Source organism: Neoarius graeffei, chromosome 10 (genome assembly GCF_027579695.1).
Source record: "Neoarius graeffei isolate fNeoGra1 chromosome 10, fNeoGra1.pri, whole genome shotgun sequence".
NCBI lineage: Eukaryota > Metazoa > Chordata > Actinopteri > Siluriformes > Ariidae > Neoarius > Neoarius graeffei.
The window spans coordinates 1,793,003-1,808,567 of NC_083578.1; the positions used below are offsets into that span (position 1 = coordinate 1,793,003).

Here is a 15,565-nt window from a genome sequence, read left to right on the forward strand (position 1 = left end):
CATTATAATGACCAAATACAATGAAAAGTATTTTTCCAGTCTCACCTGTGAAAGGTAATCCCATGTGATCTCGTTTGGACGGTAAACCTGTTGGTACAGTTAAACGCAGCTAATCTTTATTCTCCGCTTTGACCTTTCCAATATGGCGGCGAGGATGACGTACGCGGAAGGCGGCGTCTTTAATTGTCCGGAATAAATTGAATGATACACGTTGATGGATTAATTTGCTTTTCTACGCCCTTTTTTGAGGAATGTACTGTAGGACTTAAACCATCATCTGAAGAGGTGAGATCGCTCCTTTTTTCCCCTTATTTTTGCTGGCGGGATTGACTCTGCCCTAAGGGCTATTCTCTCTCTCTCTCACTTTGCACCAGGCATTACACAATAAATATTCACAGTGAAAATATTTTGTAAGCGCGTTTCATGAACCAAGTTATAGGATTTCTTGACAACTCGCATCGCATCGCAATGAGATCATTGGCACTACTGGTGTTAAGAATCAGACCATTTTATAAATGAATATTTTGCTGTAGAGCTGCAGTGTTTGTACAATTGCATGTTTTTGCTTCACTATTACTGTCACTATTCTGCTTCTTGCATTACTACTGTGAACTAACACTGAACATAATAATAATAATAATAATAATATCCAAGCTCGTGTTTCACTCTCACTAGTGCTCTGTAAGGCTTTATCCTGGTGATATTCGTTACACTTCTACCCGGCGTGAAGCATTCAGTCATGTGGTTGTGACGTCATCGTAAACAAATCCGTTTTACTCATCCAGACGACTTCACAACGGCAACGTTGCCAGATCTTTCCACTCTGGAACCCGTTCTCAAAAAGATTGCGTTTTGGGCACCCAAAACGCCGGCGCCGTGTGGACGCCAGGCCTAAACGATAAGCAATTGTATCGGAGTCACCTGAATCCGTTGCCGTGTGGACAGGGCCTAAGTCATTACACCTGGTGTCAATTAATGTGTGTGTGTGTGTTTGTTGTAGGGATGGAGCACAAAAGGAGGGAGAGAGCAGAGAAGAGCTCTCTCCCGACCAGAACATGTGTGTGTGTGTGGTGGGGTGGGGTGGGGTGGGGGTCTGTGAGCAGCACATAAGTGAAGCTGAAAAGCAAAAGACAAAGTTTGTAAGAATTTCAGTTCCTGCCTGCCATGCTTCTGTACTCCACCCACATCAGGGATTTACCACAGTTGTGCCAAAACCCGGGATGTTGAGTACAGAAGGGAACCACCCCATGGAGTCCTCCCCATTAACGGAGCTTGTCCATGCCCTCGCTGCTGCCCAGCAGAACCAGCATCAAGCACTGACCACCCTCCAAAATGAGCAAGAGCAATGCTTTGAAGACTTAATGCTGGCCCAGCAGGAAGATTGCCAGGCGTTCCAGCATCTACTTGTGTCGGCAGGGGCATCCAGCATCACCACCATGGACTCCCCTCATGTCACTCTCATGAAGATGGGCCCGCATGACGAGCCCAAAGCCTTCATTGCTCTCTTTGAGCAAGCGGGCCAAACTTGGGGGTGGCCACTTGAGCAGCGCACGGCACACCTCCTCCCGCTCCTGACTGGCGAGGTGCAGCTCACGGTGCAGCAGGTCCCTGCCAACAGCCAGCTCATCTACACCAACCTCAAGAGAGCCATCTTGCAACGGGTCGGCCGCTCCCTGGAACAACATCGCCAGTGGTTCCGGAAGCTGACACTGGAGGAGGTCGGTCAGCCGTTTGCATTCAGCCAACAACTCCAGGACGCCTGCCAGCGGTGGCTGAGGGCGGAAGACTGCGACGCTGACGGATCATCCACCTGATGGCACTGGAACAGTTCATCTCTCAGCTTCCGGAAGGAATGACAGAATTGGTCCAGTGTCATCGCCCGGCGTCACTCCAATGAGCCATTGAGTTGGTGCAGGACCATCTGGTGGCGGTTGCAACAGCAGGCAGACGAGGCAAAGGCGCCTCTCCTCATGTCTCTTCTCTCTCTCTCTTCCCTCTCTCGTTCTCGCCCCATTCCCCCACCGCGTCCGGCTCCTCCCCAGCTGACCCGTCACACCTGTGGTGTCCTCCTGTCTCCCTCTTGCATGTCTGTGTCCTCCCCCCTCAGGTGAGTGATGCCCATAACACCAGTGCAGAGGGAAAGCCTGGGCCGGTATGCTGGCACGGCAGGGAGCTGGAGCATCTCCAGAGTCAGGGCTCTGCAAGGGAGGTGGAAGCTGTGATCCAGATCCCCAATGCGCCAGAGACCATCCCCGATCGGGCCGGAACGTATCGCATACCGGTAAGTGTTCAAGGGGATACATATCACGCGTTGGTGGATTCCGGTTGTAATCAGACCTCAATTCACCAATGCCTGGTGCAAGGTGAGGCACTGGGGAGAGCACAAGCAGTGAAAATATTGTGTGTGCACGGGGATGTTCACAATTATCCCTTAGTGTCTGTCCGTATTCAATTCCAGGGCCAAATTATAGAATAAAGGCGGCGGTTAATCCTCGTCTCACCCACTCGTTGATTTTGGGGATGGATTGGCCAGGGTTTAAAAAGCTGATGGAACATTTAACACGTAGTGGGTCCTGCACTAGTATGTCATGAGAAGATCCCGGTGTGGCGTTGACTGGAGAAGCTGTCAGAGCTGTCTACATCAGCACCGCATCAGAGCAACACGAAGAGTGAGGAGTAGCCTGCTCCTCCTCCCTCTCTCGGGGATTTCCTTGAGGATTTCCCATTAGAGCAGTCACGAGATGAGACTCTGCGGCATGTGTTTGACCAAGTGAGAGTAATCGATGGTCAAACTCTGCAGCCAAGTGCAACACCGGCCTTCCCTTATTTTGCTATTATTAAAGATAGGTTGTACCAAGTGACACAGGACACTCAAACTGGTGAACAAATAACCCAATTATTAATTCTAAAGAGCCATAGGGAACTCATATTCCATGCAGTTCACTTTAATCCCATGGCCAGACACTTAGGGCAGGATAAAACACAAGCCCAAATAATGGCCCAGTTCTATTGGCCAGGGATTTGTGGGGATGTCCGTCGGTGGTGTGTGGCATGCCGCGAATGCCAACTAGTAAATCCCATGGCCACTCCAAATGCGCCTTTGCGCCCTCTCCCTTTAACCAAGACCCCATTTGAGTGAATTGGGATGGATCTCGTCAGGCCATTAGATCGGTCAGCATGGGGATATCACTTTATTTTAGTTCTGGTGGACTATGCAACGTGATATCCGGAAGCGGTGCCTCTCCGCAATATCTCAGCACGCAGTATAGCAGAAGCACTCTTCAGTATTATCTCCCGGGTCGGGATTCCAAAAGAAATCCTGACAGAGCAAGGCACTACATTTATGTTACACACACTGCACAAATTGTATGGGTTACTGGGAATTAAGTCTATCCACACCAGCGTCTATCACCCACAAATGGATGGCTTAGTGGAACAGTTTAATCGGACACTCAAAAACAAAATTCAGAAATTTGTAAATGAGGATGCACATAATTGGGATAAGTGGCTCGAGCCCCTGTTATTTGCAGTACGAGAGATCCTGCAAGCCTCCATGGGGTTTTCTCCATTTGAATTATTATATGGGCGTAAGCCGCATGGCACTTTGGATGTGCCACAATAAAACTGGAAGGAGGGACCTTCACCAAGCAAAAACGAAATTCAGTACGTTCTTGACTTGCGTGCAAAACTCCACACCCTCACGCACTTAACCCAGGAGAATTTACGGCAGGCACAAGAACATTAAATCCGGCTGTATGACAGGGGCACGCGCCTGAGAGAGTTCACGCTGGAAGACAAAGTACTTGTATTATTGCCCATGTCAAGCTCTAAATTAGTCGCCAAGTGTCAAGGGCCCTTCTAGGTCACACAGCGAGTTGGGGATGTCGACTATGAGGTGAGGTGAATGGATGGGGCGGGGCATTGCAAATCTGCCACCTCAACCTTTTAAAATGCTGGAATGAGGGGGTCCCTGTGGCGTAGGTAGTTCCAGAGAAGGTGGAGCTTGGGTCGGAGGTAAAAAAGGTAACATCTCAAAACACTCCGGTCCCTTGTGGAGACCACCTCTCACCAACCCAACTCACAGAGGTAGCCAAGTTGCAGGAGGAATTTTCTGATGTGTTCTCGCCCCTACCCGGCCGCACACATCTCATAGAACACCACATTGAGATGCCCCCGGGGGTGGTGGTGCGTAGCCACCTTTACCACCTGCCCGAACACAAGAAAAGGTGGTTCAGGATGAACTCAAGGCCATGCATGAGATGGGCATAATTGAGGAGTCCCACAGTGACTGGAGCAGCCCAGTGGTCCTCGTTCCCAAGACCGACGAGTCGGTCCGGTTCTGTGTGGACTATAGAAAAGTCAACGCGGCGTCTAATTTTGATGTATACCCAATGCTTTGCATTGATGAGTTGCTTGAGCGGTTAGGCGCTGCTCGCTTTTATTCGACACTGGATCTAACAAAGGGATATTGGCAGATCCCCTTGACTCCTCTATCCCGAGAGAAAACGGCCTTTTCCACACCAGTTGGATTACACCAATTTGTCACACTCCCTTTTGGCTTATTTGGGGTGCCCGCTATTATGTGCTTGCAGGAGGAAAAGAAAGTTATCCTGGTGGAACTATCAACCCCATGGGAGGAGGGCTGTGAGGAAGCAGCAGAAAGAAGAAAAGCCAAGTACCAACAGCTGATCCAGGACTGTCAGGGCAAAGGATGGAAGACATGGCTGTTTACAGTGAAAGTAGGGTGCTAAGGATTTCCAGCTCATTCAGTCTGAAATCTGCTGTCAAAAGTCAGAGTAAGAGAGTGGAAGAGGAAAACTGTTGGATCATTAATCCCTTTTGACTGAGAATGACCTGCATGCATGGTTTTATGTTGGCTTCTGGCACATCCATACAGTTTTAAATACAATACCTACAATTTAAAAATTTGTTTTTATTGAATTTATTTAATTCCTGGGCTCCCAACTGTGACAGGGAGTGATGTTGCATTGCATTAATACACTTTACAATAGATTATTAGATTCTAATAGAATAGATGAGCCAAAATAATTGGGGATCTTTTTTAATGGGCCCCGACTTATAAGTTATAAGTATGAATAGGTTGGCCTTATTGCAGAAAAGATTGAGAACCCCTGGTGTAAACAGAACTGCTGCGTCTCACCCTGCATGATGTTGAGGATGAAACTGAGTATGGCGCCTCCTGCTGGTGGAGGAGGAAAGAACATCTTATATTCGTTTAAGGAAACATTCCAGGCTACTGATTCAGTGACCTTAAACGACTTCAGGTCCTCCAGTGTGAGAGTTCCACCTGACACACACACACACACACACACACACACACACACACAGTGAGTGAACTCCATATGCAGTTGAGTATGTGTTATAATCTGCTCGCATCATCACCTGCTGCCTGAATGTCTCTGACGAGAGCCTGAGCAACATCTCCACTGTAAAACTCTTCAGCTCCACGATTAGCAATCTTCTCCAGCGTGTTAGCGAGTTTCTCAAACTTCACTGTGTCGCCCTCCTTCAACAACGTTCCGTCTGGGTGCATAAACAAACTGAGAGAGAGAGAGAGAGAGAGCGCACAGAGCCCACAGTTACAGCTGTTATAAACAGTCGTTCCCTCAGCAGCATCGTGATCTCTCTGCCTCTAGTCATTTTACAGAGAAAGCAGAAAGTGTTAACTCCTCTGTCCTGAAGACTTTCCTGTGCTTGGAAACATCTGGGCCCACATGATGTGTGCGTGTGTGTGTGTGTGTGTGTGTGTGTGTGTATGGTACCTCAGTGCTGTATGGTGCCCCTTAAAGACAGACAGGTATTGACTGAGGAGGGTAGAGAGCTTAACCCCGTCTCTGGCCAGACGAATCGTCGGCTCAAACAAACGTTTCCAGGACAAACGACCGTACAGACGATGAGCGTACTCATAACCACGCAGTTCTCCAGGAACCCCAACCCAGTGCACACCTACAGACGGGGGATGTCGAAACCTGAGACAGTAATCTAAACCACCAGACCTCTGAATAACATCAGGACAAAAATGTTTCAAACACCCTACAACAGGCCATACCATGTCATAATGAAGAGGAAAAAGTCAGACGAGAATTATTTAAATGAACTGCCTATTTATTAGATTAGCCATCTGTTTTAAACAAGTCCAATGAATTAACAATGCTAGCTAGCAAATTAACATTAGCTGCATAACTTATCTCGCTAATAACTAGCTGCTACATTTTTAGCTACCACGAGCTGGCCTAGTGGTTAGTGTGTCCGCCTCTCAGTCAGGACATCACGAGTTCTACTCATGGTCAGGTCATACCAAAGACTATCATAAAAATGGTACCTACTGCCGTCTAGCAGGGTACACTGCAATACACATGTGAGTGGGGAGTCAAACTCTCGCAGTTACCAGAGGAATAGCCCCCCCACTGTAACCCTAGCTGTATAGACGAGAGGCCAAGGGCTATGGAAATGAAGATTGGTGCCGCCCATTGTGCCTTAGGGGCCTGATTAGTACTGGGACGGGAGACTGCCTGGAAAGACCATGACATAGCTTGGGAAGGACTTATGACATTTTTAGTGAGCTACTTCTTTGCCCTTTCAGTTGGAGCTAAACTTATTCTGTTATTTTCATATATCAGTAAAAAATACACTGTAAATTCATATTTATTCTGATCTACAGTACCTGGCTAATATTATCAAACTGGGATTTCACTGCAGAATATGTAGCAAATATTTTAACATGCATGGTATGCGTTGTGTGTTTCAGTGAGGTACCTGAAGTGTCAGAGCACCTGGAGAGCAGATCTGCTTTAAAGTTCTTCGGCGTGGTTTCCCTTGCGTTAATGATCTTCACTGTACCTGATAATAGATAGGATTAGGTTAATAAAGTTGGCCATTTTAGTTCAGAGCAGTCAATAACATTAATATTTAAGTATAGAATTACAGAGTATTAAGAGAGTAAGAGAGTAACTGATGTCATCAAATAAAACATCACTCACACTTTTAAACCAGTGTAGATATTAAATGGACTGACTCAATCAGAAAAATACATCTACATCTTTATTACAGTCATGTCTGTTTGTACTGTCTCTTTAGCATCCCCTAGTGGTGTGGTTTAGTTTACTCCATCCGTGTTGCCGGAGTTCAGTGCTGTACAGTTTGTAATGTTTAAAGTGTTTCTGAACCTCTAACAATTGTACGTTACAACAAGAAACTGTAAAACTGTGCTCTACACCGGATCTCCTAATTTAATCTTTACTGGCTTCTATTTTTAATTTTCTTGCCCATGAATTAGCTCTTGCCCCTCCAGTCAAAGCAGAACTGCTCATATAATAATACTGCATCCGAATACTCAGACTTCCATACCATTAGTACACAAACAGCAGGATGTATTGTGTCCGAATCCTCACTAGGTGATTAATAGCAGTGGAACAGTACCTGGATGATCTCCTACATCTGTAGTATACAAACGTACCTTTTTTTCTGTTCTCCTGTAGTGATGCTACTGGAATTTTAATTTCCCTGAGGGAACCCTCCCAAAGGGATCAATAAAGTCCTATCTCATCTAATCTAATCTACCACACTATGGGACACTACACCATCCCATAATTCAGCTCAGTGGCGGCTCCTGAATTTTTTTCAGGGGGGCAATTTTCCCCCGTTATGTCTACACGGGGGCGGCACGGTGGTGTAGTGGTTAGCGCTGTCGCCTCACAGCAAGAAGGTCCTGGGTTCGAGCCCCGGGGCCGGCGAGGGCCTTTCTGTGCGGAGTTTGCATGTTCTCCCCGTGTCCGCGTGGGTTTCCTCCGGGTGCTCCGGTTTCCCCCACAGTCCAAAGACATGCAGGTTAGGTTAACTGGTGACTCTAAATTGAGCGTAGGTGTGAATGTGAGTGTGAATGGTTGTCTGTGTCTATGTGTCGGCCCTGTGATGACCTGGCGACTTGTCCAGGGTGTACCCCGCCTTTCGCCCGTAGTCAGCTGGGATAGGCTCCAGCTTGCCTGCGACCCTGTAGAAGGATAAAGCGGCTAGAGATAATGAGATGAGATGAGATGAGATGAGATGAGATGAGATGTCTACACGGACTGTAAATGTCCACAGGACTGAAGTAAATTGACCTAGGTAGCAAATCAATTGGCCGAACTTGTTTTTGCCTGGTAAATTCAGATATCAATATAGACAATATCTCTTCTCTCCACTAGTTGGCAACACTAAACAAGTTAAAGGTGGCAAACTAAGGTAGCCTAGTAAACTAGACCCACCCGCCTAGCAGCCAAAAATATTTTTGCCTACGAGTGGCAAATATTCACATTTAGTCTGGCTTGCCAGGCTAAAACTAAGGAAGATTCACTGTGAAGCCTTCAAAGCAAAACATTTGGCATCACAATCAATTAATAGTACATTACTCATTTATTTTCTCATATTATTCCAGTATTCTATAATAAGTAGACACAAATTCTTAATTATAAACATATTCTAATTTCTTCAATTCTAAAGAATGCAATTAAAGTGGCAGGATATAAATCCAAAACAGGTGTTTATTTAAGTTTTGAAAAAGATGAAGAAAAGCATAACCATCAAACAAACATGTGCAGCTTAATTATGTGGGTTTTTTAAATATGGAATTGCACCATTTTAACAACAAATAATTCTAAATATATTCTGCAGTTTTTTTTCCCAAGAATTCCTCCAGAAAGCCATGCCTTAAAAGGAAATTTAAAGTATTACAAGCATGTCAATGAACACAAAAGGCTTTAGTTATTTAGCTATATACACACAAGGTTACACAAGGTTTTGTAGTCAGTGCAACTTGGCTTAACAAGTTGGAAAAAAGGTAAGGTGCTGCTGGCTCCAATGAACACATATACTGTACAATATATAAAAACTGAAAATATGCTTAATTTACACCAAGTCACAGAGAACTTGAGGCTACTGAAATATTCCAAGCATGGCAATGTTAAACTGCCATTGGTAAAACAAAAACATGGCAATGTTAAACTGCCATTGGTAAAACAAAAACATGGCAATGTTAAACTGCCATTGGTAACACACACAAACACACACAAAAAACAACTTTTGCCTAGTAAAATCAAATATCAGATATCACTGTACCGTCTGCTGTGCTACTTCCAGGGTGGAAGAGAACGCAAGGGTAGCAAAAAAGAGCATTGACTACATCACAGCCAGCTAGCCAAGTTTTCCGGTGGTACCAGTTCTTGTTAAAACCTCTTGAGTAGGTCTTCTCCCCCTTCGTAGACACTTGCTTGATGTTTAAATTCGGTCTAGGAGGTCCTAGCTGTTTGATTGCCATTTTCTCCTCATTGGTACGACGACTAAAGGGAACTTCTTTCAGAGACGCTATCATATTGTTGCACTCAACACTCGCCGCCATCTTCATAGAATGTTCACACATTTCCCACGCAAGTTGCGTTTTCCAGCCCAAAATTATGTTCAAAACCCGCCAAAATGCACTTAAAACCAATCTGGCAACACTTGCGCGGCGCAACAGGCATATGACGTAAGCACACTGCTTGTGCGAGCACATAAAACCTAATAGAAAATGCATTGGGAGCAGGATTTTCGAAAAAAACGTACGTAGCATTAGTGTCAATGGGAGATTTTGGGGCAAATCTGAACCTGACAGAAATCGCCCCAAAAGGGCGTGGCTACACCAGGCGCGACCTTAGCCTGATTGGACAATGACATTACTGTTGCCGTGGTAGTAGGAGTAGATAAAAAAAAAATCTCCCTCCCTGTTTGGGAGTGCGTCACTCAAATCGCCCCTATTAACGAGCCGCCAGTGATTCAGCTGGAGTCTCCGAGTAACTGAAAAAGAAGAATCCCCGAGGAAACAGAGAGAAGACCGCTGTCTGGAGTGAACCCGGTTGCTGTAGCAGTGTATAAATGTATCAGGAATTGTTTTAACATTTCTGCCTTTTGGAGAAATATACATATAAATTCCCCACTCACCCCTCCTTTCAGGCGGTCTTTTTTCTCCCTCAAGCTCAGGTCCTCTACCAGAGACCTGGGAGTTTGAAGATTCCTGCATAGTATCTTAGCTACTCCTAGGACTGCACTTTTCTGGACAGAGATCTTGGATGTTATTCCTGGGATCTTTTGGAGCCAATCTCCCAGTTTGGGGGTCACTGCACTGAGGGCTCCTACCACCACAGGGACCACTGTTGCCTTCATCTTCCACATCTTTTCTAGGTCTTCTTTCAGCCCTTGATACTTCTCAAGCTTCTCAAGTTCCTTTTTCCTGATGTTATTTTCATATGGTATTGCCACATCTATCACCACAGCCTTGTTCTCCTGTTTGTCTACCATCACCATGTCCAGTTGGTTAGCCATTACCAGGTTGTCCATCTGTATCTGGAAGTCCCACAGAATCTTAGCTTGGTCATTCTCAACCACCTTCAGAGGTGTGTTCCACTTTGACCTTGGGACTTCCAGTCCATACTCGACACAGATGTTTCTGTACACTATGCCAGCCACTTGGTTATGGCGTTCCATGTACGCTCTTCCTGCTAGCATCTTAGACCCTGCTGTTAAGTGCTGGATTGTCTTAGGGGCATCTTTGCACAGTCTGTACCTGGGGTCCTGCCTTGTGTGGTAGACCCTGGCCTCTATCGATTTTGTGCTAAGGGCCTGTTCCTGTGCAGCTACGATTAGTGCCTCTGTGCCATCTACCAGTCCAGCTTTACCCAGTGGTTTGTCTTTCTATGATGCTTCCTCTTACATTTCCTTCTCGGGTTTCTGCTGCCTGAGGTATTTACTAAGCACTTCATCATTTGGGGCCATCTCCCTGATGTACTTGTGGATCTTTGTTTTTTCATTCTGGATAGTGGCTCTGATGCTCACTAGTCCTTGGCCTCCTTCATTCCTTTTAGCATACAGTCTCAGGATGCCAGACTTGAGGTAAAACCCTCAGTCTATTGTCAGGAGTTTTCTTGTCCTGATGTTGATGGCCTCTATTTCCTCCTTTGGCCAGCTTATTATGCCAGCAGGCTATCTAATGACCAGCAGGGCATAGGTGTTGATGGCCTGGACTTTGTTCTTCCCATTCAGCTGACTTCTCAAGAACTGCCTTACCCTCCGTAGGTATTTGGCTGTTCCTGCTTTCCTCTTCATGGTAGCCATTTGTCTGCAGGATTCCAAGGTATTGTAGCTAGCTGTCTTCCACATCTCCTATTATGCAGTCTGGTAGCACCACCCCCTCAGTTTTGACTGCTATCCCCATAGCCACTCTTGGTGATGATCTGGCTGAGGGGGTTCAGTCCTATGCAGAACAGCAGTGGGGACAGGGCATCTCCTTGGTATATGCTGCACTTGATGGTGACCTGTGTTACTGGCTTGAAGTTGGCCTCTAGGGTTGTTTTCTACAGCCTCACTGAGCTCTTAAAGAAGGTTTTGAGATGTTGTACAAATTCAAGCATTCCACGATTTATGTGTGGGGCATAAATTCATAGGCTTTCTTGTAGTCAATCCAGGCAGTCCACAGATTGGTATGTCTGGTTCTGCAGTCTCGAGCTACTGCACTGCTCCTCTGGTGTTCCTACCAATTCCTTTCTGGGCCTCACTCATGTATCGAGTCATGTGCACACACACACACACACACACACACACACACACACACACACATATATATATATATATATATATATATATATATATATATATATATATATATATATATATATATATTGTGTGTGTGTGTGAGAGTATTTTTTTTTCTTTTTGTGCCATGAGCTGGGCTCTGTAATATCCTGAGATGTTTGACACAACTGTACTGATACAGCATAACATTTTCATTTTTTCTTACCATTTTTCTCCCTGATGGTGAATATCACTCCTCCACCAAGGCCCATACTCTGTGGATTTATAACTGATGTACATATTAAAGCAGCTATAGCAGCATCTACAGTTGAACCTCCAGAGTGCAGGATATCACTGAGAGAGAAAAACAAGAAAACAGAATGATGTACAGGATAAAAGGAAAAAACAGAATAACATAAGGGTCTGAATGTTTAAACAGAGAGGTGTGTGTGTGTGTGTGTGTGTGTGTGTAAGCAATTACAGAGGCATGTATGAGTCACAAATTCTCTATGGATGTAAGAGGCCAGATAATGGACACAACACTGTCAGGGGAACAAACCAGTGATTGAATGTGATCCATCCCTCACAGTTTGATCAAAGTTGCCATGAACCACTACCACATCCCAAGTCACATTCAGGGCATGATCACCAGCTACTTGGCAGATATCAAAATGTGATTCCAATCCTCCAGCTTCACAATGAAGTTCCATCCTTTTGAGAAAGGGATTGTAACAGGATGCACCATCTCCCCCATCTTGTTCGTTATGGGAACAAACCTGATCATTTCCATGGCCAGCAGAAAGACAAAAGGGCCAATGACTGCCACAGGGAGGAAATTGCCAGCAATCAGTGGTTTTATGGATGACCTTACTGTAATAATACCAACTTATGTCCAAGCATGATCCAGATCCTAGTGGAACTGGATCGCATGACAACTTGGGCAAAGATGACCTTCAAGGCCAAGAAATCAAGGTGTCTGATGATTCAAAGGGGGAAACCCTCCAAAAAGTTTAAGCTATTTGTTCAAGAGAGTGATCCCAAGCATACAAGGAAACCCAATTAAGTGCCTCGGAAAATGATATGACAATACCCTGTCAGATAAGAACATCTCCAGCACAGAACAGCAAGTTGATGAGTGGCTCAGGAAAAATCGACAGATCTGGCCTTTGCAGGAAATACAAGTGCTGGATATACCAGCATATCCTGCTTCCAAGGCTTATGTGGCTTCTGACGGTGTACAACCCCAATTCCAAAAAAGTTGGGACAAAGTACAAATTATAAATAAAAATGGAATGCAATGATGTGGAAGTTTCAAAATTCCATATTTTATTCAGAATAGAACATAGATGACATATCAAATGTTTAAACTGAGAAAATGTATCATTTAAAGAGAAAAATTAGGTGATTTTAAATTTTATGACAACACATCTCAAAAAAGTTGGGACAGGGCCATGTTTCCCACTGTGAGACATCCCCTTTTCTCTTTACAACAGTCTGTAAACGTCTGGGGACTGAGGAGACAAGTTGCTCAAGTTTAGGGAGAGGAATGTTAACCCATTCTTGTCTAATGTAGGATTCTAGTTGTTCAACTGTCTTAGGTCTTTTTTGTTGTATCTTCTGTTTAATGATGCGTCAAATGTTTTCTATGGGTGAAAGATCTGGACTGCAGGCTGGCCAGTTCAGTACCTGGACCCTTCTTCTACGCAGCCATGATGCTGTAATTGATGCAGTATGTGGTTTGGCATTGTCATGTTGGAAAATGCAAGGTCTTCCCTGAAAGAGACGTCGTCTGGATGGGAGCATATGCTGCTCTAAAACCTGGATATACCTTTCAGCATTGATGGTGTCTTTCCAGATGTGTAAGCTGCCCATGCCACACGCACTAATGCAACCCCATACCATCAGAGATGCAGGCTTCTGAACTGAGCGCTGATAACAACTCGGGTTGTCCTTCTTCTCTTTAGTCCGAATGACACGGCGTCCCTGATTTCCATAAAGAACTTCAAATTTTGATTCGTCTGACCACAGAACAGTTTTCCACTTTGCCACAGTCCATTTTAAATGAGCCTTGGCCCAGAGAAGACGTCTGCGCTTCTGGATCGTGTTTAGATACGGCTTCTTCTTTGAACTATAGAGTTTTAGCTGGCAGCGGCGGATGGCACGGTGAATTGTGTTCACAGATAATGTTCTCTGGAAATATTCCTGAGCCCATTTTGTGATTTCCAATACAGAAGCATGCCTGTATGTGATGCAGTGCCGTCTAAGGGCCCGAAGATCACGGGCACCCAGTATGGTTTTCCGGCCTTGACCCTTACACACAGAGATTCTTCCAGATTCTCTGAATCTTTTGATGATATTATGCACTGTAGATGATGATATGTTCAAACTCTTTGCAATTTTACACTGTCGAACTCCTTTCTGATATTGCTCCACTATTTGTCGGTGCAGAATTAGGGGGATTGGTGATCCTTTTCCCATCTTTACTTCTGAGAGCCGCTGCCACTCCAAGATGCCCTTTTTATATCCAGTCATGTTAATGACCTATTGCCAATTGACCTAATGAGTTGCAATTTGGTCCTCCAGTTGTTCCTTTTTTGTACCTTTAACTTTTCCAGCCTCTTATTGCCCCTGTCCCAACTTTTTTGAGATGTGTTGCTGTCATGAAATTTCAAATGAGCCAATATTTGGCATGAAATTTCAAAACGTCTCACTTTTGACATTTGATATGTTGTCTATGTTATATTGTGAATACAATATCAGTTTTTGAGATTTGTAAATTATTGCATTCCATTTTTATTTACAATTTGTACTTTGTCCCAACTTTTTTGGAATCAGGGTTGTACAAAGTGCCTGTAACATCTGTGGAAGAACTAGAATGAAGAATCAAGCACCTTCATAGATGGCTGAGAATACCCCTGAGTTTTATATCTGTCAGGCTATATATAAGATCTGGACAGCTTGAGCTTCCCTTTTCCTCTATTGTGGAGGAGTACAAAGTTGCCAAGTGTAGATTCTCTTTCACTTACTAAGACTCTCAAGACCAACTCATCCATGAAGCAGGAATAAGGACAAGGTCCGGGTGGAAGTGGGCCATCGAAACTGCAATTGGCCAGGCAGAATGTTCCCTTAAAACTAGAGACATCGTAGGCAATCCTTGCATCAAAAGACAAGGCCTAGGAGCATCATGTTCCCAGCAGTGGTCCAAGTCCATGCCTAGGGAAAAGAAAACATTGATCCAGGATGAAGTCTGAAATCTAGAGGAGGAAGGCAGAAGAGCTAAAGCCATGGAGCTTGGTAGGGAACTGCCTAAAAGAACAATCACATGGGCTGAAATGTGGCAGATGGAGCCATTTTACATTTCCTCTCTGCTCAGAGCAGTGTATGACACCTTCCCAACTGCAGTAAACTTACAAAGGGCGGGGGCAATGTGAGAAGACCCCTTGTGTGGGCTGGATGGGATGAGAGAAACCACAACACACATTCTATCAAGATGTAAAACTGCTCTGACCCAGGGCAGATACAGGTGGTGTCATGATAAAGTGCCGGCAATGCTCGCTGACATCTTCGTGCAGGAAAGGAGAAAAAAACACCCTGCCAAAATAAAAACACTGCTGAGTACTGTCATCTTTGTAAAGGAGGGCCAGAAGCCCACCATCCCAAGCAGTGCAAAACAAAGCCTTCTGCAGTCTACCCAGGGATGGAAAATGAAGGCAGACCTTGGGAGGCAACTTCAATTCCCAAAGGAGATATGTGGCAGCGGGGGCGTGGTCAAGCGTCGGTCTGTGACCGGATGGTGGAGTCAGGGAAGGTAAGTGGCAGAATCACTGCACCTGATGTCTGTTAATCTGTGTTTGTGTGTCTTCCCCAGTGACCGCGCCCTATATAAGGAGAGAGAGAGAGCAGAGGAAGGGAGCTCTCTCCCCAACCAGACGACTTGTGTGTGTGTGTGTGTGTGTGTGTGTGTGTG

At 45.1% G+C, this 15,565-nt stretch overlaps 1 protein-coding gene across 1 annotated transcript in view; it reads right to left on the minus strand.

Annotated features, from left to right (window-relative positions):
• ggt5a (gamma-glutamyltransferase 5a) overlaps positions 1–15,565 on the minus strand; it is a 39,464-nt gene that overhangs the window by 15,291 nt on the left and 8,608 nt on the right. Inside the window, exons 2-6 of the mRNA XM_060931072.1 lie at positions 11,825–11,952; positions 6,778–6,861; positions 5,784–5,967; positions 5,404–5,561; positions 5,162–5,308 (exon numbers count right to left, since the gene is read on the minus strand). Of these exons, the coding sequence (XP_060787055.1) occupies positions 5,162–5,308; positions 5,404–5,561; positions 5,784–5,967; positions 6,778–6,861; positions 11,825–11,952 (701 nt within the window). The remainder of the gene's footprint in view (positions 1–5,161; positions 5,309–5,403; positions 5,562–5,783; positions 5,968–6,777; positions 6,862–11,824; positions 11,953–15,565) is intronic.